The sequence below is a fragment of the Hoplias malabaricus genome, chromosome 1 (genome assembly GCF_029633855.1).
Source record: "Hoplias malabaricus isolate fHopMal1 chromosome 1, fHopMal1.hap1, whole genome shotgun sequence".
NCBI lineage: Eukaryota > Metazoa > Chordata > Actinopteri > Characiformes > Erythrinidae > Hoplias > Hoplias malabaricus.
In genome coordinates this window covers 37,393,708-37,420,780 of record NC_089800.1, presented here as the reverse complement: position 1 = coordinate 37,420,780, position 27,073 = coordinate 37,393,708, and the positions used below count along the sequence as shown (strand labels likewise).

General features: G+C 38.3%; 1 protein-coding gene across 1 annotated transcript in view; it reads left to right on the top strand.

The window, feature by feature from the left end:
• dpf1 (double PHD fingers 1) overlaps window positions 1-25,867 on the top strand; it is a 78,377-nt gene extending 52,510 nt beyond the window's left edge. Inside the window, 4 exon segments of the mRNA XM_066662440.1 lie at window positions 19,307-19,426; window positions 21,527-21,639; window positions 22,268-22,349; window positions 23,608-25,867. Of these exon segments, the coding sequence (XP_066518537.1) occupies window positions 19,307-19,426; window positions 21,527-21,639; window positions 22,268-22,349; window positions 23,608-23,678 (386 nt within the window). The 3' untranslated portion in view covers window positions 23,679-25,867.
• Window positions 25,868-27,073: the final 1,206 nt, after the last annotated feature.

Below are 27,073 nucleotides of genomic sequence, written 5' to 3'. Positions count from 1 at the left end.
TTGGATTCTGAAAGTAATTTGAGCTATATCGGGATAACCTCACCACCCCCACCCCACATACACTCTCTCCTCTCTGTCTTTGTCTCTCCTGCTTTACACACACACACACACACAGTGACAGTAAGAAAAACAGAGCATTCCAAAGAAGCACCTTTTGTGTCAAGCCCCAGCTGGATTTCTGCACACTTCTCAAAAGTCCTGCTCTGGACAGGGCTTAGAATGTATTAATTGCACATTAATGAATCTTTGATGTAGCACTTGATCTTAACGAAGTGCTTTTGTGAGATTATATGCTTTATATAAACCGTTATGTATTGAAACTCCCACAGAAACCCACCTAGCCTACCCGCTGTGACTGAGGATGCTCTCAGCACACAATAAAAAAAACTGTGATTTGTTAAGAGGCTCATTTGCATACTGCAGCCTTCTGCATTATTGGTATCACAAAGACCAACACTGCATTAACAATTAACAAACAAATATTGTAAGTTCATACAACCGATTTCTTGGAGAAAACAGACACAGGAACATCTGGGCTGCCTTCACTAAATGATAGCAATATGTACATGCATATGTCGTATTTTTAGCCTAGTACTAAAATATATATACAGCACTGTGTGTGTGTGTGTGTGTGTGTGTGTATGTATGTGTGTATATATACTGTAGAACTACAAAGTATGGTCAGAGGAGCTGATAAAATGGACAGTGAATGTAGATACAATGTAGGTGTTCCTAAGATCGTTCATATATAAATATATAATGTTTGTGGGTACTATATATTTATATATATATATATATATATATATATATATATATATATATATATATAGTACCCACAAACATTATATATTTATATATGAACGATCTTAGGAACACCTACATTGTATCTACATTCACTGTCCATTTTATCAGCTCCTCTGACCATACTTTGTAGTTCTACAGTTACAGACTGTAGTTCACCTATTATACACATCTTACCCATTTCATCTTTTAAGTCTGTTCAAGTGACACATGACACATCTGTTTCTCTTTCTTTACTGTGTGCACAATTAACCCTTGAAGCCTGTGCTTATTATTACTTTATTAATCTTAAGACATTTTTCTCAGCATTTGGTAACCCCTATAAATAATTCAGGAGCTTTTATGAATTATTCAGTAACTGCTGTTTGGGATGAATAATGATATTAGAGTCATATTGGCATTGAAATGTTTTCTTTACCAAATTTTTTTTTTTTCAAATATATATATATTTTAATAACTAAAAATAAAGTCACTGCCTATATCACCTCAGAAAGGCAATATGTTTGTGAAAGGTGGTGTACACTTTAAAAAGAATCCCCTATATTGTTTGGATTAAATAAAATTAAAAACTAAATGTTGTCAAACATGTTATTTAGAAGTTAATTTAAAAATAATAATATAAATATAACGTCACTACTGTTATTGTACCCCTCAAATCATCTGTAACACCACAGAGCAAAAGCTTTCTATTCAAATTATATTGCATACCTTGCTTAACTCTAATTAAGGCTCATTACTTAGGTAGATTAGTGTTCAGACACATAAAGTTATCCTGTTTCTTATCAAATAGGACACTATCTTCAGTGTTGTGTAAATGACCATGTATTATGAGATTGGATCTCTAGAAGAAACATGAAACATGTTATATTTCTGTTTAGCGTTTATTATGGTGGGTGGACCCCACCATAATAAATAGCGCATGAACCTGGGTTTCTGGAGTATAAACCATGATTTCTGCATCAGGAACTGACTCCATCTTTCTATGAACCAAAGACTGTATACATAATTCCTCTCTGATTTGCCTTAGAGTCACTGGAAAGGGGATTGAGTCACAGTGTAATTTGTTTTCGGGGTTTACCCATTTTAATAGGTGGTACACGGTATAAATGATAGTGATATATGATTCAACTGTATGAATTGTGTGAAATTTTGTGTGTTTCAATGTAGTTCAAGGTAGACTGAGAAACTGGGTCTGAACTGACTCCAAGTGTTTTGACTCAAAAGAATTGGCCAAGAGTCGCCTCTGATTCCCAGATGCTTTGGAGTCAAAGATTGGATTATTTGAAAATTGACTCATTACTTGTTTTATATATCACTGTGATCTGTACCACAGTTAAAGTGGATTTATCATGGCTCTCTCAATTTATTTATGACTCTGGCACTGTCTAGGATAAATTTTTGCAGACTTTGGTTCAAATGAAGGGGAGTTGAAGAGTTAATTCCATCAATTCCGGCTGCAGGATTCAAGAATCTGAGTCGACTCAGGAGTTCTGCACCACTACATGCAGATTGTAAAAGAAAAAGGTATACAGTCTAAATTCTACAATCTTATAAATTAGCATCAGTTTGCACCTTTTTCACACTCTCTAAAAAAGACTAAATAATAAATAAAATAAAATAAAACACCTTTCATTGTATTTCTTGTTTTATTTGAATGTCACTGTACATTCTTAACTAACAGTGTGGGGGCAATTAGTGCTCAGCACATTGTCATATGATAATTATTAAATGTCTTTCAGAGGGCTGTAATATTCAAACGGTAACTACGTTTTAAGAGATTTGAAGTATCACTTTAGAGAAGGCTTGAAGTAAATCTAGAATAATGCTGTCTTTGCTTACCTGATGAATATCAGCAAATCTAATCTATTAGATTTGCCAATTTAATAAATAATGGTGACAAAAAATGCAGTGAAAATTTTGTACACCGTAAAATCCAACGAAATTCAATTGTAATACACAAGATAAATGTAAAAATGTAACTCATTTACATCGGGCTGCTTTTTTTATGCTGTTTGGTGGAAGCATGAGATTCCAAACCTTCCAGGACTTGTTGGACAGAAGCAGTGAGTCAGATTTTTATGGGGTTTTTTTTCCATTTCGTTGAGGAAATTTAATGAGGGGCATTCGTAAGAGCATTTACAAATATATCCCATGAATCTTTTCAAAATTCTGTGATAATGCAGCAGTGAGTAATATCTTGTTTGTTAGAACCTAAGCTGTGTTTGTGGTCAGTAGCTAACCAGTCACTTTGGATGCTGTAGATTCATAAAATGAACCCCCACAACCACTCCACCCACCACCCCACTCTCCCCCCAAAAAATTACTTGCAATTGTTTATCAACTTGGGGTGCCTCAGTGTGTTTAAATATATGAGGTGTATTTTAACTATAGAATGTACCAATGATTGCACAAAATATAAAATGAAAACCACCTGAACATCCCATTTGTCCAAACAAAACTGCTCTGATCCTTCAAGGCAAAACATCTGAAGGTATTCTGTAGCATCTGACACAAAGACATTAGCAGAAGATCCCTGTGACGTGGAGTCTCAGTGAATTGGACTTGTCCAGCACATCCCACAGATGCTCAGTCAGACTGGGAATCTGGAGGCCAAGTCAAAATCTTGAAATTCTTTGTCATGTTCCTCAAACCATTGGCAAAGAGTTTTTGCAGTTAGTTATCCTGCTGAAAGAGGCCACTGCCTTTACGGAAAACACTGTTGCAATGAAAGACATGCATCTGGCCATCCACATGATATAAAGAAATGTGATTCATTAAATGAAGCAACTTCTTTCTGTTGTTCAATGGTCCAGTTCTGATGCTCACATTCTGTGTAACGCATTGTATGCTCTGGAATCTTTTTATCAGAGCAAGCATGAACGTTTTCAGCAGTTTGTTCTACAGTAGCTCTTTACAGTAGATCAGACCAGATGGGCCAGCCTCACTCCCCACTCACAGCAGTGAGCCTGTGGTGGCCCTGACCTTTTTACTATTTTACTGGTTGTCATACTTGGAACCATTTTAATAGACACAAGAGCTGCCATTTTGGACAAGCTCTTACCAAGTTGTCCAGTCATCACAATCTGTCCCTTGTCAAAGTTCCTCAGATCCTTAACACTGTGACAATTCAGTTGCTGCATAATATATCCCACAGCTTGATAGGTGCTTTTATTATGAGATAATATATTTCACTTCATCTGTCAGTGGTTTTAACGCTATGGTTGATCGGTACACACCCTTTGCAGCTATAAAAGCTTTGACTCTTCTGGAAAGGTGTTTAGGAGTGTGTTTGTGGGAATTCTGGACCATTTTTCCAGAAGTGCATTTGTGAGGTCAGACACTGATATTGGGTGAGAAGGCCTGGCTTGCAGTCTCTGGTCAAATTCATCCCATTGGTTGGAGGTCAGACAGGCCAGTCAAGTTCTTCCACACCATACTCGCTCATTCATGTCTTTATGGATCTTGCTTTGTGCACTGGTGTGCTGTCATGTTCATGTTTGAACTGTTCCCTCAAAGTTGGGAGCATGAAATTGTCCAAAACCTCTTGGTACGCTGAAGCATTAAAGGTTCCTTTCACTAGAACTAAGGCTTCGAGCCCAACTCCAAATTTTACACTTGGCAAAATGCAGTCAGATGAGCACTGTTCTCCTGGCAACCGCAAAACCGAGACTTATGCATTGGATTGCCCAACAGAGAAACATGATTTGTCATTCCAGAGGAATATGTGTGTTTGTGTGTGTGTGTGTGTATGTGTGTGTGTGTGTTTTATATTTTTTAATATTTTTTCTATATTTTGCCTTTTAAGGGTAGCATCAGAGTAGCATCATAAGGTTAGAATCTGTGTGGGACTTATACGCTGTGTGTGTGTGTGTGTCTGAAGGTTAGACTGATTGCACGATAGATCAGGTTTATTATGCACCAAAAAGCTCTCTATTCCCTCCCTGTGCAATGTCATTGTGCTTAAGGCACTGTGTGATATGCAACCCGACCTGCTGACTGGACAAGGGGAGACTGGGTGTATTGTTGCAGTGTGGCTTGTGTGTGTGTGTGTGTGTGTGTGTGTGTGTGTATTATTTTTTTAAGTTAGAGGACACAAGAGACACATTTGGAATGAGAAACTGTTTGTTGAAATGTCATGGTTACAGCTGAACGTGTGTATGGTCTCTGTGTACATTTTGCATGTGTGTTGTGACTGCCGTTTAAAAATACATCATCGCTGCTTTATGAAAGCTATACATTATTATTATATATATTTTTTGTTTTTCATTTTTTATTACACTGCATTAAAAAGTCCAGCTGCCTTAAACATTTCATGATGGATGTGCCAATATGAATGGTCCAAAATCTCATTACCATACCTTAAAGTCAATGTTTTTCATATGTCATTTACCCACCCAATTTCCTCCATAATCTTCGCCATAGCCTGCTCCACACTCTAACTAGGTGTTCTCGAATTGATTCTACAAGACTTGGAGGGAGAAGACAGCATATTCTTCCCCATAGACATGTGACGCCAACCACTGCTTCTTTGGAAACCGCTGACATCACAACAGCTCAACACACTTGGAGAAGAGTACTAACTGCCCAACTAGCTTACAGACTACTGCATTTGCTAAAATATGGTCCCATCCACTTATCAGTGGCATCATTGGGATTAAACTGTTACCTCTTGATGATATAGCAACTGGTTTAACCCTTGACCTGGAGGTTGAGGGTTCTAGTCCCGCTCCCGGTGACTGTCTGTGAGGAGTTTGGTGTGTTCTCCCTGTGTCTGCATGGGTTTCCTCCGGGTGCTCCGGTTTCCTCCCACGGTCCAAAAACACATGTTGGTAGGTGTGTTGATGACTCAAAAATTGTCCATATGTGTGAGTGAATGTGCCCATTGATTCCGGGTAGGCTCCAAACCCACTAGGACCCTGAATTGGAAAAGTGGTTACAGACAATGAATGAATGAATATTCATGATGATTCAATATTCAATATGAGCATGTTTGCCTCATACGTATACACATACCATACTTCAGTGTAACATACTTCTATATAATCAACACTATAACACTGCAGTGTTGTCACTTTGATCTGGAACTGTCCAGTCCATGCATATGAACACAGTGCTGGACTACTATATATTCTGTCTTTATAGTGTATATTTTATATGCATATATATTTTATATACATACATTTTATATGGCCCTTACATTTTATTTGTATTATATACTATATTCTATTATGTAGTTAATATATATATATATATTTTTTTCAACTAAATACGTAATAGAATATAGAATTTATATATTATTATATATTAGTCATGTACAAATATTTTTATATAATATATTACCCCCCCACCCCCTTATATTGTTTATGTGCAAATATTTTTGCTGTGCATAAAAATATTTTTATATGAAATTAGTACCCACATGCCTTTTCACATACTTTTTCACTGTACTTCTGGCTTCTGTATATATTTTACATTTTCTCTGATGCTGAAAAATTGTGTGTGTGTGTGTGTGTGAATGTGCAGGCATGCAGAATATTAGAAATCAGGACAGACGCTCTCTCTCATTTGTCACGTTAAAAACCAGGGAATGCAGCAAGCCAGAAAAAGTTATTATGCAAAAACGCACTGGCAATAAATCTGTGCTCAGGCTGCTGAAGATGTGAGTGAGTGTTTGGGGTGGGAGTGGGGGGGTGGGGGTTTGGTATCTGTATGCATTTTTTATCCACGTTAATCTGCACGGCTGCATCTGCTAATGTGTTGCAGTGTGTGCCCTGTTTAGATGCCAATATGCTCTGTACATATTTCTGTGGGAGGTTTTCTTTATGCTGCGGCAGCTCTTCATGCGAACGCATGGCTGTGTAAGTGAGTGGCACTTGCTTTAACAGACTAGCTGCTGATGAGTTCTTCTCCTTATCCTCTGACTCACACATTGCTCTGCTCCCTCTAGCCCACCTCTCTAAGTCACACTTAAATTACCAGTCAAAGACATGTGCCCAAAACAGTTAGAAAACACACTGGTTTCAGATGTCTCCGAAGAAGAATGTATTCGCCTTCGGGTGCCTTTCTCTCAGGTTGGTGGCACTGAGTGTGACTGTAGTACTATTAGCTTATCAGGGTATAACTGGCAACGGATAAAGATTGGGATATTCCGCACCCTTTTTTTGTGACCTGCCCTTCCTGACACGTTGAGACACATTCCCAGCATAGATGATTGAAAATAAAACTTTCAGCACAGCTACAGGAAGGTCAGGCTTATCGTGTGTATTGTGGCACCTCATTTTCCACACTCTTCAGCTGCTTTTATTGTTGTTTGAGCTACGCTGTAGGATAGTGGGTCTCCTGGCACACTTAAGATGGAGAACAGGGTGATTTGGTGGATTGTTTTGTTGGCCTTGCTCGCGGTTTGATGGCCACAGTGAGACTGTCTGTGTGCTCATATTGAGTGTATCGGGGCTGAGTGGCTGACAACAGGTGGTTGTGGAAGTGCTAATTCAGTAAGGCTGCAGCTATGGCCTAATCTGACCAGAGTCGGATCCCATTCCACCGGACTGATATGAAAAATGAGATAGAGAGAGAAACAGACAGACAGGATGAAAGAGAAGGGAAGGAGGGATGGAAATGTGTGTGTGTGTGTGTGTGTGTTGTGGGGGGGCTGTATTTTAAGGATGTCTCTCCCTGTCTCTATCTTTTAATTCCCATAGGGATGCGCTCACTTTTGAAAGCTGTGAAGTGTGCTGTTCTGCCTGTATTCTCTCTGTAATTGGACGAGTGCAGCACAGAGAAAGAGAGTGGAATATAGCAAAAGGAAGGAGGTGTAGCACCCACTACCCAAACACATGGAATCTGTCTATTATTCTCTCTCTCTCTCTCTCTCTCTCTCTCTCTCCCTCAAGATTAAATGCTTAATACTAATGAAAAATATCTCTCACATCTGGAAATTGTAATAAACACTAAGAGTATACATGTGGAATATTGAAAATGTAATATATAAATTGTACAGGTTTGTGTGGAAATTTCTACTAAATATGTTCTCTTTTCCTCTATTTCAGTTTCTTTTTCTCTCTCTCTTTCCATCTTTTTTCAATTTTTTCTTCTAAATTCCATTTTCACCTTTCTTTTTTCTACACTGCTCCTACTATTGCTTCCTTTTTCACTTAATCTATCACTCTTTCCTCATTTCCCTTCTCTTCTCCCCTCTTTCCCTTTTAATTCTCCCCTTTTTGCTTCATGTATTTTTCTCCTGTTTCTTGTGTTTTCTCTCTCTCTCTCACTCTAGATTTAAGATTCAAAGTGATTTAATTGACACGGCTGCTATGAGAACAGTATTTCAAAAATATAATAAGAAACAATAAAAAAACAAAAAAAAACAAAACAAAAAAACTAGTTAATAAAGATGATCATTTTGTCTGTATATCTTTCTTCTTAGTCGGTGTATTTTCATTTCAGACTCTTTCCATATTTTTCTCCCACTCCCACTTTTCTACCCCTTTTTTCTTACTCCCCCTCTACTCTTGCTTTTCTCCCTGTAATCTTTTGTCTTTCTCACCCCCCCCCCCTTTCTCCCCTCTCTAAAAAATGGTTCCTGTAGCCAGCAGATTTTACACACAGCTACAGGCATCTAACTGTTGCTGTCTTATTATTATTTTTTTCAGGCAGGCCAGAGGGCAGCTCTGTGTGTCAGAACATACATTATTGGACAGGAACTGCTGAATCACTGTCCGAGTATGGGTGGTTAGTTTTATTTGTTTATTTAATTTTTTAGTGTGTATGTGTTTAGAATGCATGAGCATGAAGAAAGACACAGAGACAAAGCTCTGCTTTGTGCTTAGGCAGTAAATGTGTGTGTGTGTGCGTGTGCGCGTGCGCGCGCACATGTGTGTTGCTTCTCCGTGGGGATTCTTGAGCGCTGTCTGCAGTCAAGAGATGAAATAAAAGACAGAAGGACAAAAGAACAGATTTTCACTAGCATGCCTTTTTCCCTCCTCCGTGTAAAAGGCAGTCAGGATTTAGGCATAAAGAAGCATGTTATTCCGTGGCCTTTGAAGCATCTAAGCACATTCGCTCAATAATCCAGAGAATTCCTCTCGTCTGCCTTATCACATTCACTCATTTCTTTGCCTTCCAATAATGTTTACTCAAGACTCTTGTCACTTCATGTAGCACATGCTCCTTTGTTTAACTTTCCTTGTATCAATTTGTCTCTTTTTAACATTATTGCTCTGGTGTTTTATTGTGGATCACACGCTATACATCCTGGAAGTGCTGTCCCAAATATTTCAGCATTCACCATTGGTAGAATGGCAGAAGAGAGAGAGAGAGAGAGAGAAATTGAAAAAAGTGGAAAAGAGAATGTATTTAGCAGAAATTTCCACACAAGCCTTTACAATTTATATAATATTACATTTTCAATATTCCACATGTATACTCGGTCTTTATTACAGCTTCCACATGTGCAGGGATGTTTTGTATTAGTATTAAGCATTTAATCTTGGGGCAGCCAGGGCCTAAAAGATAAAGAAGCATGTTTGATACAGAAACCACAGAGACCAGCAGGAAACAATGGTGGCAGAGGGGATAAAGAAACAGCACTTTCTCCTCCCTCGACATTAATGGCTAAAGGGCCCATCTGCATAGCACCTAGCCCCCAGCTGCTCCCCAGGCACTGAGTAGGATGCCCACCTCTCTGGGTGTGTGTGTTCTTTGTCATTATCACTGTGTGTTCCTATCATTGGGTGGCATTGATGGGGTATATACAGAGTACAAATTTCCTTTTAGTGTTGTGCAATGATGCTGTGCATATTTTGTTCAGATACTTTTAGCTGATGTCTTTTGACAGTGGAAACATTGATAGGAAGGCCAGCCTAAATTTTACATAAAGCAAGAGTGGAGCTGTTTATCTATTCGGGGACAGACTATACCAATGCCCTGCATGTTTGTTCGGAGTTTCATATCCTCTGTATGCTCAAGATTTTTTTTTTCCTGGGGCCGCTAATATTTCATTAATTTTGTTTCTAGTGTCCTCAGAATTTTTTAAAAAATGTCTTTTAAATGCACATAAGAAAGGGCACTAAGGAAGCTAATGTGTGTTTACGTAAGTGCTAAAATCATTAACAAAAAATATGATGAAAATTATATGCTGGCGACCTATTTCTCAAAAGGAAACGTAGACAAGAATTAAATAAAATTTAACATTTGAAGACAAGACCTATGGCAAAATGTTCTGCACTTTTCATCTGTGAATAAAAAACTAAACTAAACTAAGACTGAATAACCCATTATTTCTGATTTGGAAAGAGAAAATCACAAAGAAATATAATCAGGAAAATGCTCCATCTGTTTACTGTTGTTATGGTAACAAGAGCTGCTGGGCAGAATAATGAAGAGGAGTCTCCCAAAGAATCAAGTCTTCCAGAGCCTGCAAGTCCCACATACGGACTGTTACCCAATGATTCGTAGACTTGAAACTCTTGGAGTCGACTCAGTCTCGGTTTGCATCCTGCTGTGAGCTTACAATGTTAATGTTTAAATTTGGAGAAATTAAGTGGCCAGTGTTTTTAAGTGTAAGAAATTGTAAGCTATTGTTCATGAAAATAAATAACATGTCTTAAAGAGCAAAACCTTTAAAAATACATGACTATGATTAGGTTATTTTTTTAATGGGTAAAAACTAGACTAAAACGTTTTTCATTTTGTTGACAAAAAAACTGACAATAATTATCTAAAATGATACTAAAACTAATACACATTTTAGTCAAAAGACTACTACTAAAACAAAATCATAATCATCTGCCAAAACTCACACTGGTTTATTTACTACTTGATCTTGTCACTAAATGTTAGTGTCTCCTTGCCTGTGTCTGAAATGTCCTAAATGCTTTCTGCTGAGGCAGTATACAGAGATAGATAAGTGCAGTGTCATATCTGAATCAGATGTTGTTCTAAAATGCTGCCTGCCGAGGTTCCTCCGTTTGCCTGATTTTTGAAGACAGTGCAGGTGTATCCTATGCTGTCTTACCTGTCCCATAATTCTGTGTATCAGCATGGTCTGCAGCACTCTGCAGAAGAAAATGGCAGTGGTAGGAGGTTAGTCTACCAAATGGCTGTAAGCTGTCAGCATCCTTGCAATATTGTGAAGTATTTCTACTATTGAATCAGTCTCACATGTGATTCAACTACAGGTGTCTTTACCTCCAAATGCTGCCTTCTAAGAGACATGAGACAGCATGGACCACAAGGCATAGAAGTTGCCTTCTATTTCGAAAACTGCCTTTGAAGGCAAACAACATAATGTTGTTGCTATGGCATTAGAAAGTGGATCACATACTATACATACAAGAGGTAGTGGTGTTCCAATTATTTCATTATTCAGTACTGCACAAAAAGAGAGGGAGTGAGAGAGAGAGAGAGAGAGAGAGAGACAGTATATATACAAACCTGTACAGTAGTTGGGTTTCTGAACGTAGAAGCACCCCTCCATCACTCATGCACTAATTACAGAGATTAGACACAGTGTTCTCTGTGTGAATAACATGGAGAGCTTCTGGCTTCTTTATTTACAATATTCAGCAGCACACTTCCCTTATCCTCCACACCTCTTCCTTCTCCTGCATGCATCAGCTAATGTTACATGCAAGCTGGCTACAACATGTCCTATTACACAGCTGCTAAAAATGCAACTACTCTGGCCTGAGTGGCTACTCATCTTTTAAATTAAATTGTATATTATTTGTTTCACTTTGAATAAATCCAAAAAGCGTAATTCTTAAATAACTGAATTTTAACAGGGCGGCACGGTGGCTCAGCAGGTAGTGTCGCAGTCACACTCCAGGGACCTGGAGGTTGTGGGTTCGATTCCCGCTCCAGGTGACTGTCTGTAAGGAGTTGGTGTGTTCTCCCCGTGTCCGTGTGGGTTTCCTCCAGGTGCTCCGGTTTCCTCCCACAGTCCAAAAACACACATTGGTAGGTAAATTCCTACCAAAACTCAAAAGTGTCCGTAGGTGTGTGTGAATGTGTTTACCCTGCGAAAGACTGGTGCCCCCTCCAGGGTGACCCGAGTAGGCTCCGGACACACCGTGACCCTGAACTGGATAAGCAGTTTCAGACTTGTGCAAGCTTTATGCCGCAACACAGACTCTCTAGTTATCCCCTCTGCTGCTGTTCTAACTTTAAATATGAATCTCATTTCTGATTATTACCCCAGCCCTTTTGTTTGCGTGGAATCCTTGGAACCGCGTTACACAGTGTAGTGGCTAAAATCTTCCCTTGTGAAATGGGATGACCCTTCAAGAGCCTGATCCATTTTTGTTCCCTGTCTACTAGCATTGCTCTTAGCTGTGCACTGATCTGCAGTGATATCAGAAGCACTGCTGGACTGTAGGTAAATTCAAGAGGTGATCATATATTATCACCCTCTCCTAAGTCTTCTGTGAAATGTGAAAATAAATTCAACTCCTTATTGCAGCTTTTTTCCTCAAACTTTCCAGTTCTATCTTAAATGTTGCAATAACACCAGGTGCTAGAATATAATTGATTCACCATTTAATGTGGAACTGGAAATGAACTAGCTATGTACTAAGATATCAGTGTACTACTTGTAATGTTTTGTGCTTGTTATGAAGAAAATGGTCATAATAAATTCAAACTACAATGAAATAAAATAATACAGTTGTTATAATGAAACTTGGGTTTATTTTCCAACAAGAACTGAGATTGGGTTTTGGAAAACAGTTTGTGTGTATGAGAGAGAGAGAGAGAGAGAGAGAGAGAGAGATTTGCATATGCATAACTTAAAGTTTTTGGCTGTTCTGATAATGGCTGCACTGCATCATGATGTACCTTTAAACATAAAAGCAAAACAATGACAATAATATAAAAGTAAAATTAGCTCTTGTATCGGAATCTGTACCGTATCGGAATTGAACTGCAAAAATGTGGATCAATCCATCACCAGTTTTTAAATTAAGCTGATTCATATACACCATTTCATCTCCAGGGCTTATAAATAGTGTTGTTTTATCACAGTTATAAAATGAAAGTTTACACATATTCATCTCTCCTACTGGGGAAGAGAATGTAATGTACTTTTAGGGAACACAACTGGACTTTAAAACCACTGTTGTTCCTTTAAAGGTACAATTAAACTGCTTGTTGTGAACGTTTTTTTTGCTTTTAGTGAAGAAAAACATACCTTTTTTTCCTGACAGTGAATAGGCCCCATAGTTTCAAGACCAACACACATGATGACCTCTACTGACTGTATTTCATGTACTAACTATGTTATGTAGCATCTCAGCTTTTTTCAGAACGACTGCTTTTTGTACAGCATTCAATTAGCTTTAGAACAAACATAGTTACAATTCTTGGTCCGGACACTAGAGAGTATTCAGTTAAAGAAATGTGAAAGGATATTTAAAGTTTAGTCTTAGAAAATGGTTACTTTATTTTAAATGTAGACTCATCAGTGCAAAAAAAAAAAAAAAAAAAAAAAAGAATAATAAAATAATAATAATAATAATTGGAACACAAAAGTTAAAGACTGATAGAATAGGAATTTGCACTAGTGTTTTTGGGTTTTTGTGTAGCATTCTTCCCTGTGAAGGACTGGCGCCCCCTTCAGGGTGTTTTCCTTCCTTTTATCCCGGTCCCTCCGCAACCCTGAACTAGATAAACAGTTACAGACAATGTATGAATGAATGAATGAATAAATAAATAAATGAATGTTGCATACTTACAGGCCTTTTTGTATAGCTTGTGATGGAGTTTATATATTGGCATTATGTGTGGTTTTGATTGCAAAAACATTATAAATAAAGTTACAGCATTGCAATACAGTGGAACCTCTACTAACGAACGCCTATACTAACAAACTTTCCAAGATATGAACCAGGCATTTGAATATTTTTTGCCTCCACCAACGAACCATGACTCTAGAAACGAACCTGAGGCTCCGCCGAGCTGGTGGCTGGATATGGCCACTGACCCCAATAGACGAGTCTCCCAGCGCCTAATTTATTATTGTTTCCACTGTATTTCTTTTTTATTTTTAGTAATGCTACATGTATTTTTTTTTTACTAATTTGAGAGTTTTGTAAACATATATCAGTGCAAAACGGGTGACTTTCGGGGTGGGCTGGAACGCATTAATTGCTTTTCCATTATTTTAAATGGGGAAAATTGACTGAAGAAACGAAATTTTCCACTTACGAACCGGGTCACGGAACGGATCAAGTTCGTAAGTAGAGGTTCCACTGTATATTTAATACTGTCCTTTAGTGAAGAAATGTGTCTATCCGAGGGCAAAATATATTATTCAATGTATAGCATGTGCATCAAGCCTTAAAATGTCATTGTCTCGAGTGCTTTATTCATTTGCATGATGTTTTCTGCCTTAGTCTTGAAACTGAAAAAAAAAAACAATTACTTAAGAGTGTTTTGACCAGTGTTTTGCTACATGGATGAACAATGAGAACTGGCACTGGTTGTCCACGGATAGGTGTAGCATATTCCTTCTGGAAGAGTTTGTTGCATAGTAACGACCAGCAGAGCCCTGTGGTGTTTCAGCACCACGGACAGCAGCACAGTCTCATCATACGCCTCTGTGCTTTAGTGTGTTTTGTGGTAATGCACACAGTTGCTTTGTGCGCTGCAGTGTTTCAGGGCAGTCTGTGTGGATCACAGCCTTTTAATACTGTTTCGACTAGTCCTCTCACCCTCTCATCCTGATCACAGGCGCTCTCTCTTTCTCTCTCTCTGGGGATTAGAGAGCAGAACAGCCCCATGGAATCCACAAAAAGAGAAACACATCACAACAGCCCCTCCCCAACACACACACACACACACACCCTTCCCCCCACTGAGAGAATCTCTGGAGAGGGGAGTGGATTAATGACCTCACTGGAGAGGACCCGAGCTCTCTCCAAATCATCCGACAGCACAACACACAACACACACGCAGTGGCTATGATTAGTGTGCAGAGCTTCTGTTTGGACATTCCCTTTTCTCCAGAGTGGCACACAAACACACATCTGTGTGTAACAGTCATTGGCAAAAGTTTAATTGTGCCTAGTTTTGTTGATTTGACTTGTTTTTTCTGTAGTTGTTTTCTTCATCTTTTTATCTTTTTATTTTTATAACGAAAAAGGGAGGTCCATGTGGAAGAGGTCCTGTGTCCAAGGAAGAATGACTAGATGATAACGAACACAATGTATTAAGCAACAGATGACCTCTCTCTCAGTAGGTGGACAAATGTGCAAGGTGTGTCTCATAGAGTGGACAGTGAGAGTGAAAACTTCAGCAGCACTGATCCACTCATAACAGCCAAACACACAGTAACACAAAATGATCCACTACCCAAATCATACTTGCCCTGTGGTGGTTTTGACTATTGAAAAACAGGGTGAAAGGGGACATAAAAATGTATGCATGTATGTAGAGCATGTGATGAACGCAATGAACTGTAGAACTACAAAGTGCTACTCTCAGGTCAGTGAGTGTCGAAACAAGGAGGTGGAGATAATGTTGCGTTCCATGCTTCCCCTGGAAATAAATAAATTAATTAATTCGTTCATTCAACTTCTGTAACCATTTCATCCTGATCAGGGTTGCATGGGTCTGGAGCATAGCTGGAGTGATTGGCCCAAGACAGGAACACACACTGGATGGGGCATCAGTCCATCACAGACCATCACACACTCAGTGGGTAATTTCACAGCCAATCCACCTATAAATATGTGTTTTTTGGACTTTGGGAGGACCCCCGGAGGAAACCCACACAGACAAAGGGGAGAATACACTAAACACCTCAAAGGAGTGACTGTGGGGATTTAACCCAGGGCACAGAGATCCTGGAGCTGTTTTAGCAACAACACTACTTGTAGGTTTCCACCTTTCTGCCTGTTTTGTTGATTTTCTAAATTAAATAGTTGACATTTCCTCAGGAAGACACTTCTGCGCATTAAAAGAGGGTTTATCAAACTTTTTACACGTGACCCATATATTGGCCACTGATTTATACCATGACCCAGGCAACACAAACTCTGAAACTTTATAAAACAAAATATAACTGATGGCCTATTTGTTTCTTGACACCATTATTGACAATATTCAGAATTAGGGTGAATCCCATGTCTCTGTTTTGCCTAGGGGTATAGGATCTCAGTTCTTCTCATTTAGTTTGATTTCACATTTTCTCATTTGCATTCTAAAGTTCATATGCATTCAACATAATATCACAATATATCAGGGTATTTTGGCAATAACGATATTCTTAATGATATGACAAAACACTGAAACACTGACCAACACCACTTTTAACTGATGCCTTCAGGAAGGCATTACAGTTCAGTTAAAACACATACCAACAGATTATTACAGTTTTGTCCAGTCTCTCAAAAAACATACACAGTGACACCCTCTACCTGTATTGGTCCACAAATATTTTTTTTTATGCAATATTTAATTTAAAAGTATCTATATATATATATTTAAGTATATATATATATATATATATACTTAAATATAGATACTTTTAAATTAAATATTGCTGTCAATGTTTGAACCATTGGTTGCACATGGTCCTCCAGATTGGTTCGGTAGTCCTTGGCAGTGACGCGCCCATCTAGCACAAGTATTGGGCCAAAGGAATGCCATGATATGGCAGCCCAAACCATCACTGATCCACCCCCATGCTTCACTCTGGGCATACAACAGTCTGGGTGGTACGCTTCTTTGGGGCTTCTCCACACTGTAACTCTCCCAGATAAGAGTACACACAGTAGGTGGACTCATCAGAGAACAATACATGTTTCACATTGTCCACAGCCCAAGATTTGCACTCCTTGCACCATTGAAACTGAAGTTTGGCATTGGCATGAGTGACCAAAGGTTTGGCTATAGCAGCCCGGCCGTGTATATTGACCCTGTGGAGATTCCGACGGACAGTTCTGGTGGAAACAGGAGAGTTGAGGTGCACATTTAATTCTGCCATGATTTGGGCTGCCGTGGTTTTATGTTTTTTGGATACAATCTGGGTTAGCACCCGAACATCCCTTTCAGACAGCTTCCTCTTGCATCCACAGTTAATCCTTTTGGATGTGTTTTGTCCTTCTTGGTGGTATGCTAACATTACCCTGGATACCGTGGCTCTTGATACATCACAAAGAATTGCTGTCTTGGTCACAGATGCGCCAGCAAGAGGTGCACCAACAATGTGTCCTCTTTTGAACTCTGGTATGTCACCCATAAATGTGCATTGCAACATTGCAAAACTGTGCTCTTACCCTCTGCTAACTGAACCTTCACACTCTGCTCTTACTGGTGCAATGCGCAATTAATGAAGATTGGTCATCAGGCTGGTCCAATTTAGCCATGAAACCTCCCACACTAAAATGACAGGTGTTTCAGTTTCATTGTCCAACCCCTGTATATATACTTGTTCTGTATGAAGATGTATGTCTTTGAAGTGTGGTTGTATGATGTGATTTTTTTATTTTTTATTTTTTTTAAATACCACTAGCTGTAATTTCATTAAAGTTATCTGTCTGTCTATCTATAAGCGGTTACAGACCATGAATGAATGAATGAATGAATGAAAAATACCTTTATTCAATTCAAGAACATACAAAATAAATTCATTATATACTTATTAATTATATTAAATTGAATTTATACACAAAGTTTCGAAAATTTAATGTGTGCATATAAACAGCAAACATAAACATTTACATGAAAAGTAACCTTAAAACTTCACAGTAAATAACAAAACAAATACAGAATAGTGGAGTTTATCTGCACTGTAAACCTGAATAATTAAAAAAATAATAATAATAAATTAAGGCAATCTGTTGCCATAAAATCTTTAAGTTCATAAAGTCAAATGTCAGAAATATGCATACACATTTACTTTAAGTGTCTATAACTTAACATACTGCTTAATACAACTCAAAAAAATTAATAAATAAATAAAAAATGCTAGATTTTAACCATAAATTCATTCATTGTCTGTAACACTCACACATATGGATACTCCTGCATGGCCAGTCCACCTACCAACGTCTGTTTTTGCGCTGTGGGGAAACACACCAAACTCCTCAGTGCAGTGACCCGATGTAGGTCTCGAACCCATGACACTAGGACTCTGGAGCTATGTGACAGTGATTCTACCTGTTGTGCCACCACCAAATTCACTAAAATAAGTGAACCCCAGACCATCCGCCATCTTGGTTGAAAATTGCTGCACTGCTCTCTGCTAAATCAAAATTTTACAGTTTCACGAACTCAAAAAGAAGAAATTGTTGAAAATAATTAAATTGTTTAACTGGGTGAAACATTTTAATATATTTTAAGTTAGAATCTCAATATAGTTAATTGCTTTGAACATTACCATGTGCTGGGGTTAGAACTCATTGGCTGTTGAACTATTCTATTGTCCTCAACCAGGTGCTTCTCCTTGAGGTGGTGAAACAGATTGTTTCCACCTTCTGTTGTTATAGGCTTCATTCATTTATTACATAATGCCATGGTTTATTGTATGTCTGATATTTTGTAACCAAACCCACACCACACTTTTTATGGAGCAAATTCCTGCTCCTCAGAGCCACTTTCCACTGTACTTCAGTGTGCCTAAACAACTCACATAATGAATGTATGCTATTTTATGCCTATCTGCATGATGTTATTACGTAAACTAGTCAGAATACCACTATTATCATGATATTGTTTTTTTTACATGTTAATTATGTCTTTAAGTGTCTATTAAAATTCAGGTATTTTATTTTTTTTTCTCTGCAACCCTCATTAGAATAAAACGAATAGTTATTGATAATCATTTGACACATGGCTTCATGTAGAGAATGTCCTCTATATAGAAAATTAAGAGAAATTTAATTTCACCAGGTTTTGTCAAAATATCAAAATATATGACCATATCTATCAATTCATAATATTTTTGTCCTCATATTTACCATCTTTAAGCCACTACTGAGATCCAGAGGCGTTCAGCCATGAAAACACATGTCTGCTGAAACCGGTGTGTGTCTAAGATGTGGAAACATGCACACGGTCTTATCTCACTTGTTAATGATATAACCCAGTGGACTCCTGTGGCGTACCTGCCTCTCTGCGCCCAGCCCTCCTTCTGTTCCTGTGACAATATTTAACTGAGCCCAGGGCATCCCGCTGGAGAACAGCCCCTCCTTTCCTCCTCCACCCATCCCCCATCTCCATGCTGTTCCAGTGGCTGAGCCCGAAAGGCCCAGACTTCATTGGGGCGGTGTGCTGAAACCAAAACTAACATATGGAGAGAAAACCCAGCACTCACACCAGCTGGGACCATGCTAACCACGCACCGGCGCATCTTCTTTACAATTCCCATTCCATTTTTCTTTCCCTGCTTTGCCTTTCTTACCCTTTCTCTTCTTTTCCTCTTTCCTTTCCGTTCCATCACATTAGGAATCGTGAAGTCTGATGGCTTTCATTCTCCCCTCTCTTTCTCTCTTTGTACCACAGCCAAGAAAGCAGCAGACGGCTCGGTCATCCCCAACGGTTACTGTGACTTCTGCCTGGGAGGCTCCAAGAAGACCGGCTGCCCGGAGGATCTTATCTCCTGTGCAGACTGTGGCCGATCAGGTGCGGCTATTGTGGCATACGCTCAATTTAAAGTCACCCGCTATCTTTTGAACATTAGGTAACACTGTTTAAAATGAAAAATGTGAAATGAAACAAAATGTTGGTAGTGCACCAAGCTACAGATGAATGCATGATAATAGAATGCACTTTAGCTTTAAGAATGAATAGCATTTGAATATAAATATACAATTAGTACAGCACACACCATATGGCCAAACTATTGTGGACATGTAAGTTTTTCCTCTGAGATTTTTGGTAATAAAGGCTTTGTTTGTTTGTAAAGCAATACAAACTCCCCTTTGTTCATTTTCCTTCTGAAGCTGCGCATCTTTTAAAGTGGAAAGGTATGTTTGAGTAAGTAACCTAGAGTAGCATGTAGGTGGTTGAAGTTTAACTTGTCTGTAAGGGTTTATTTGCTGTTTAAATGACCTCAGAATCTCATTTGTAATTCAACCTGCTTAGTTTTGTAGCACTTTTGGTCTGTGTTCATTCTCATGCCATTAGTGGTCCCTGGAATTTGGAGTCAGCTCCACCCTAAGTCTGAAATTGCAAAAATATGCTAATGTTACACACCTATGGAGCAGAACTAGAACAACATCGTCATCTCTTTTATGCTTTTCACCATTCAGAGGTCTCTCTACCATTTGTTTCTCAACTGTGGCTCAGCCAGCTTGTGCCAATTCAAACTGAGACTCTTTGATTTTTTTCCCCCGTTTACTGAATTAGGGCTGTGTACAAAACAGATAATGAGGAAAAATCCTCTGAATTGTATAAAAAGTGTTTGTTGATTTAAAAAGGTGAACATGGCCTTTAATAGGTGGTTTTCCCCATCTTTGCTTCAATTATAGGTTCTACATGTCTAGGAATCCTTCACGACAGATGTTGAAACATTGCTTTTAGGGTTTGATGGTACTCCTCAAAGAGGTCAAATAATGATGTTTTAATGATGATTACACCATTCCAAAAAACACCACTGTGTTACTGAACAGAAAATATCCCTCTATCCCATACTTTTCCTTTAGCATGGTGACCTAAAGTGCAGTGTCCCACTTCTAAAATATTGCTTATCAAACTGCTGTTCATTGTACTTTCCTGACAAGACTTGCTATACTTATTACACATAATATTTTGTTGATCCCAGAATGCTTTAGATAAAAATAATAATAATAAAAATTTATATAATATCATATTTTAAACATTAAAATCCTCCACAAAGTGCTTTACAGTTCAAATCAAGAAAAATACTTATAAACTTACTGATACTTAAATGTTAACAGTATATTAATCCAATATAAAATATTACACCATCATTACTTTACTTCATCACGACTTAATAAAATGGGAGTGTTGAAGGATAATTTGTGTTGGAAGTGTAAACAAGAATCAGGCACATATTTCCTTTTTATGGGAATGCTGGAGGATTTCACCTTTCTGGAAAATGGTATTAAAACATTTAGGAGAGGGAACTGATCATGATATTCCTTTTTCACCAAGGTTGTGTATTTTAGGAAGAAATTAGAAAGATGGAATTTTCCCTTATAACACTGGGAATTGTAACTGCAATTCGACAGATCTTAACCTGCTGGAAGGCGGAATAGACTCCTTCATTTAGAAAGTGGCTAGATTCCCTAATTGAATGTGAAAAGATGTTGGCAAAACTAGTAGGGAACTATATAACTGTATTATATTTATTATATTTTTATTTATTTATTTATGTATTTATTTTATCCCTTTTCTTACTCTACATGTGTATTATTTTGCTGTCGTTCTGCCTGAAAACCAATTTAAAACCTGCATTTACAAAAAAAAAAAATAAAAAAATCAGTGACAGAGGAGCCCTGACAAATATTTATAGGTGATATTTTCCAGGTCTGTGTAACATAAAACAGTGAATGAACAATTGACTTATATTTTCATGTCTAATTTGGAACATTTCAGTCAACATTGTGTAAGGTATTATTGCATAACCATTATTTATAAATGTAATGTAGAGTTTTTAGCCTGCAGTTGTTTCTGTTGGAAAGGATGAAACTGTATTGGCTATTAGCATTATACTTTATGCATTTTCTGGATTGGAGTTTAAAATTTTGGTTCTTCTAGGCCATCCATCCTGCCTGCAGTTCACAGTCAACATGACGGCAGCAGTGAGAACCTACCGCTGGCAGTGCATCGAGTGCAAATCCTGCAGCCTCTGCGGAACCTCTGAGAACGACGTGAGTACCGACCACATAATTCAACGTGAGGGTCATCTCTTCTGCTCTTCACATTTTGGTGGTTTCTCTTTTCAGCCACATTCTTAAACCTAGTAATTAACAGAATAGATTAATGAGGTGTCATACAGCAGAGAAGTCTCCAAATCATGCTGGACTACAGCCCTCATAGGAGACCAACTGATGACCCCTCACCTGTAGGAGTGCAATAATGCTATGAAACGACTTATTTTCAATACAAAATGGGTGTATTAAATACACAGTGTTAGGTCTGAGATGAGGTGATAGATGTTTTTGTCAGCACCTGTTCAAACTCTCCGCATGTGGGACAATTTGTGACAGAATCTGTTATTGCTGAGAGGTGACAAGAAAATTTTTCTAATGTCAAGGGCATCATTCTTGACTTTAAGTGATCTAACATGTTTGTGTAAACTTTTTTTTGTTGTTGTTTGTGGTAGATATTTTCAAACACCCTGATGGTGTGACACTGGATGCATAAGGAAAAAAACCTGCAAATTTGGGAGACATTCATTTTTCTCTTTTTGTGTGTGTGTGTGTGTGTGTGTGTGTGTGTGTGTGTGTGTGTGTGTGTGTGTGTGTGTGCGCGCGCACATGTGTTCATGTCCTACAGGATCAGCTTTTATTCTGCGATGACTGTGACCGAGGCTACCATATGTACTGTCTAAGCCCACCTATGGCAGAACCTCCAGAGGGTATAGCTTTTTTATTTCTGTTAGTTTATATTGTAGAGATCAAAGGTATTTGAGTTGTATATCATTTAGCTTTAATAGAAAGTCTTGTTTTACTTATCCAATTTAATAAAAAATATATATATATTAATTTTAAAAATTGCCCTTTAAACAACCCTCTTGCTTGTAAATTGAAAGATAATTTTAGGAACTGAACTGAGAGGTCTGTTGTTTATTTGTTGTGTGTCCTGATTGGAATCGGAATGGCTTGTTATTTCAGGGTCACTGTGGGTCTGGAGTCTACCCAGAATCTCTAGGGCTGGATGATTAATCAGTTTTATATAAAAATTACAGCTAAAACAAGTGCAGTTTCATATTGAAAGAGCTGAGATTTTATTCCTAGTCTTCATTATCAAGAACAATATCTTAAATATTAAATGTGTTTTTTTTCGGTGGCCCAATTATTAATATTGCAACAATATTTACAAAGGGAACAGAAATTAAGAACGCAACAGCATTAAGGCAGAACACAATGCAAATACAAATGTGAAGAGGGAAATATAAATCTGAGAACACAATTGCATTAAATGAAATGCTGCATTTTTAAAAATCTGCATTGGAGGACCGCCCACACAGGAAATGCTCCCAGCCACTAGGGGCATTTTATAATTTTAGCTGTTAATGTTGCAACAAAGCCATGAGCAGAGCAAGAAGCAGGCTCTATTGTGTTGGTATTTTGCGTTGCATTCTCCCTAATGATGTTGTGTTCTCAGTTTTTGTTTGGTTTTTAAATGTTGTGCTAGGATTTTGATTCTATAACAGAATTAGAACAATCAGAGGAAAAACTGTACTGTGAAAATGTCAACAACCTCAAATAAACAGCACAAATAAAAATTACAGCTGGATGATCTTGATCCTAAAAACAGACCTGGACTTTCAGTTCTAAAAAATAATTGCAATTTATATCACAATTGCAATATTGGTCAGAAAAATCGCAATCAGATATGTTCTCCAAATTCGTTCAGCCCCAGTTTGACACACCACATAAGCATGGACATATATAAATGCCGATAAACACAAATAGAAAAGAAATTCAGTAGAATCAGTTGTTAACAGTTTTTCTTAATCGTTTATTGTAAAGAAAGACCACAACTGGACAAATGCAGCTATTGTGTGCTCACTATATTCAAGAAGTTCACAATACTGTGAGTAAATATTGATTTCTAGCTTCAACACTGTGCTTCAATGTGTGGTATCATCAATGGTGGCTTCTCTATTGCAGGGAGCTGGAGTTGTCACCTGTGTCTGCGGCAGCTGAAGGAGAAAGCATCTGCCTATATCACGCTAACTTAATCTTGAAATCCTCCTGTCACACCCACCCAGCCTCTGCCTCCATTAGCCCACCAATACCAACATGGCAGATCCAAAGAAACCTCCCCCCTTCTAACCAAACTCAACTCGGCCACATTTACATGAATAATATTACATCTTGCAACCATCCAATTCATCAATTCAAGTTGCTCTTCGATTTGCACGTCTACTCTGAAACTTGGTAGACTGTCATTGCTGTACCGGCCCACCTTTCTTTCTTTCTCCTGGTCAGGGTGGCCTGCAGGTCTTCGTTGGACTTTCCCCGCATCTCTTCAATCTCCAATCTCTCCAGACTAGGGATCTTCATTTGATGTGGTAGTTTATTCCACGGTGCTTACCCAAGCTGTGGCAAATGACTTAGTGCTGAAGAGGCAGTTAATGCAGGACTCAAGAGGGCACTTGAAGGGTAAGAGACTCAACTGTCCCAATGGCCCATTGGAAAATACATCTCCTGTTGACGAGGAAAGCTCCACAATCTCTCTCCCTTCCTATAGTGGCTCTCGGTTGCCAAAAAGGTTCTTTTCAGCTGTCATGCCACCCACTCTCTACAGCTCACTGTGAAGAACCAGACACCAGCAAGAAACCTACCCATATTTAGCCACCAGAATAGGTCTTATTCAGACTATAATTAGAGGAAAGCTCATTACAACTCTGAAGAAGTAAATCTCAAGTCCATTTCAAGCTACAACTTTACACTCAGCTGTGGAGTTTGAGGAGAGCAAACTTCTTGACCTGCAGGCCTATGAAGCCATCCAGTGCTGAATGGTTGGGACATTGGTTTATGCTGGGAACTATGAGTGTACTTTTGAGGTTCCAAGTTCTCTTTATCATAGAAACATTGCTGACACAAGCCGTTTCTATGAAAGGATTCCCCTTTAAGCTTGAGAAGATCTGAGGTGCATGCTGTTCAAAGCTTGGGTGGTACTCTATGTACGTCGAAAAAAAACTAAATTAAACAAGACGAAACTTTCTACCAACCTCCCACTGTACATTCAACACTGTACAACTTCCTCCACATTTCTTCTTAAGAAGCCAACATAAGATTTTCTGTCCAGGTGTGTTTGCCAGGGTGTACATAAATGACTAATGTTCAGTCTTGTTTTCAAAACAAGGAATTCATGTTTGATTGTTTCTTTTTTATATGGTTACTTTGGATGCATGTTGTAATATTGTTTTTAAAATGAACCTTTTAAGAATGAGAGGAAAAAAAAATTGACAAAAGCACACTTAATTCGCAATAATGTATTTGTGACCCCCCCCCCCTCTCTTCTGGGACAGTTGCGTTTGTGTGTGTGTACGTACATTCGACATTTCCTTTGGAGCTGTGAAACTGGGGCAGCGAACTGTAAGGGGGCAGGGCTTGGGTGATTTACCTTCTCCTGATGCCACCATTTCTTTAACCCCCCCCCTTTCCTTTTCCCCTTTCTTTTTCCTTTTTTTCTTTGTCAAAAACTGAAAGCTGGTTCTGAGACTTCACTTGTGATGAGACAATATAGTGCGCCTCTTCTTTTGTAGAACATGTTCTTTCCAATCTGCAAGACTGCTTTGTGTTATAACTTTGTAATTTGCAATGTGCTTCAAACAAAAAGAAAAGGAAAAAAAATCAAGTTAAAAGACCAGAAGAGTATTACTGAGGTGCCAGCATGCGTACATGATCTTGTGCTGAGGTGACTATTATGAACCCAAAGTCCATCTGTGGCCTACCTTAAAGGACCGTCTGACTTTTTGTTTTCCCCCATGAGCTTTAAGTTGGGAGACACTTGCTGTAAATAAATTGTTGTTCTGTCATTTCAAAACGGGACCTATATACCATGTGACTCCTGGAAGACATTCAGTCTTAATCGTTCAAATGTGAAAACCAAACTATTTCTGCGCTCTTTGCTGAATTATAAATCCATTGTGTCATTTCTATTTTTGTATAATCCCCAAATGGTAGTTTTGACCAGTAGGAATGCATTTGCTTAATTCAATACCACAAGAAACGGTCATATGATTTTAGAATATCATCCAAACCTTTCATAATGAGCAGAAATACGCTTTGATTTCACATTTTCATTCATTTTTACACAGACAGATAAGTGATTATGTTTACAATCCCCGTTTTAGTAATTTTACAATCTTTTTAGTACTTTGTGACTATTTTGCACAGTCTTGAGTGTGACTATTTGAAAGAAGGCACTATGAGACCCATTTTCGGTAACAAGCAATGAAAAGTTTAGCCAAAATTTTTTGGACACGTTTTTGCATGTTGTGATGTCTCAGGCTACAAACCGTTACAGAATGTAGTGATTCCTTCTTGCTAAATTCACTCCTTACCCTCAGTAAATGAAGCAAAAAAGGGCGTGAATGCAGTTCTTGGGTTAATTTTTAGGGATGTCTCGATCTGATTTGCAGAACTAGGAGATGATCAATAATTATTTAAATGCACAGTATTGACTCAAGCCCAAGTATTACCTACAATGTGCAGCAGTTAGGTGCATCCTCAGTGTTTGCAGGGGAAAATAAAAGTTTCTTAGAAGTTAAACCATAAGCTTTTTGGTAAGATGCAGTTAATTTGGGCTCCTGAGTAGAGTAAGTGTTGGCTCTTTTGTTAGGATATCGTAATTTGATCCCTAATGCTGGCTGCAATGCCAAGGTTGCATTATTTGCCTAAAGCTCTATTCGGGTGGGATTAGTTTTACGCGGGGAACGTGGGTGATGTAATTTTTCCACAAGATATCAGCAATGTTTCTGGTGGTTTCGCACTGGATAGGAAATCTCTGTGAAAATAACAGATGGGAGTGGCTACTCGATTCATTCATTGCCGTCACACAGTGTGGATCTGGCACACCAGAGCTACTGGAGATTTAAACTGTCACAACTGTTCTTAGAACAGCCTAAAAACATCCAACCCACTTGACGATCTTCTAGTCCTTCGTAGCAGATAATGGGTGAGGTGATTTATTATAAACAGTTTAAAATGATAACTTAGGACACATATTCATAATAATACGTATGGATGCTACTATTGTGCACAAAACCTACCTACAGCTACCAGAAATGTCTCTTCACTGAGTGATTCTTCAGGTTGTTTTTGTGGATTTGATTGTTTTGCTTTGTTCAGTTGCTGAGCTTTTACTTAAACCATATATTTCAACACTAAACGGCTCTGTTCTCAAGAAATCCTGCGAAAAATGTCCTTTTTCCAGGGATATGACGCAGCATTCCCCCATATGTCTATTAGGTCGGGATTAATATAACCTGGGGTTATTTTTACTGCTTGTTTTACAGTAGGTATATGGCTCAGGAATCTTTCCTGAAATGAAAGCGCACACTACAGAAAAATGACTGACATGGTCTATTCGGGTGGGATAATCTGGTAAGAATTACTTTACCCC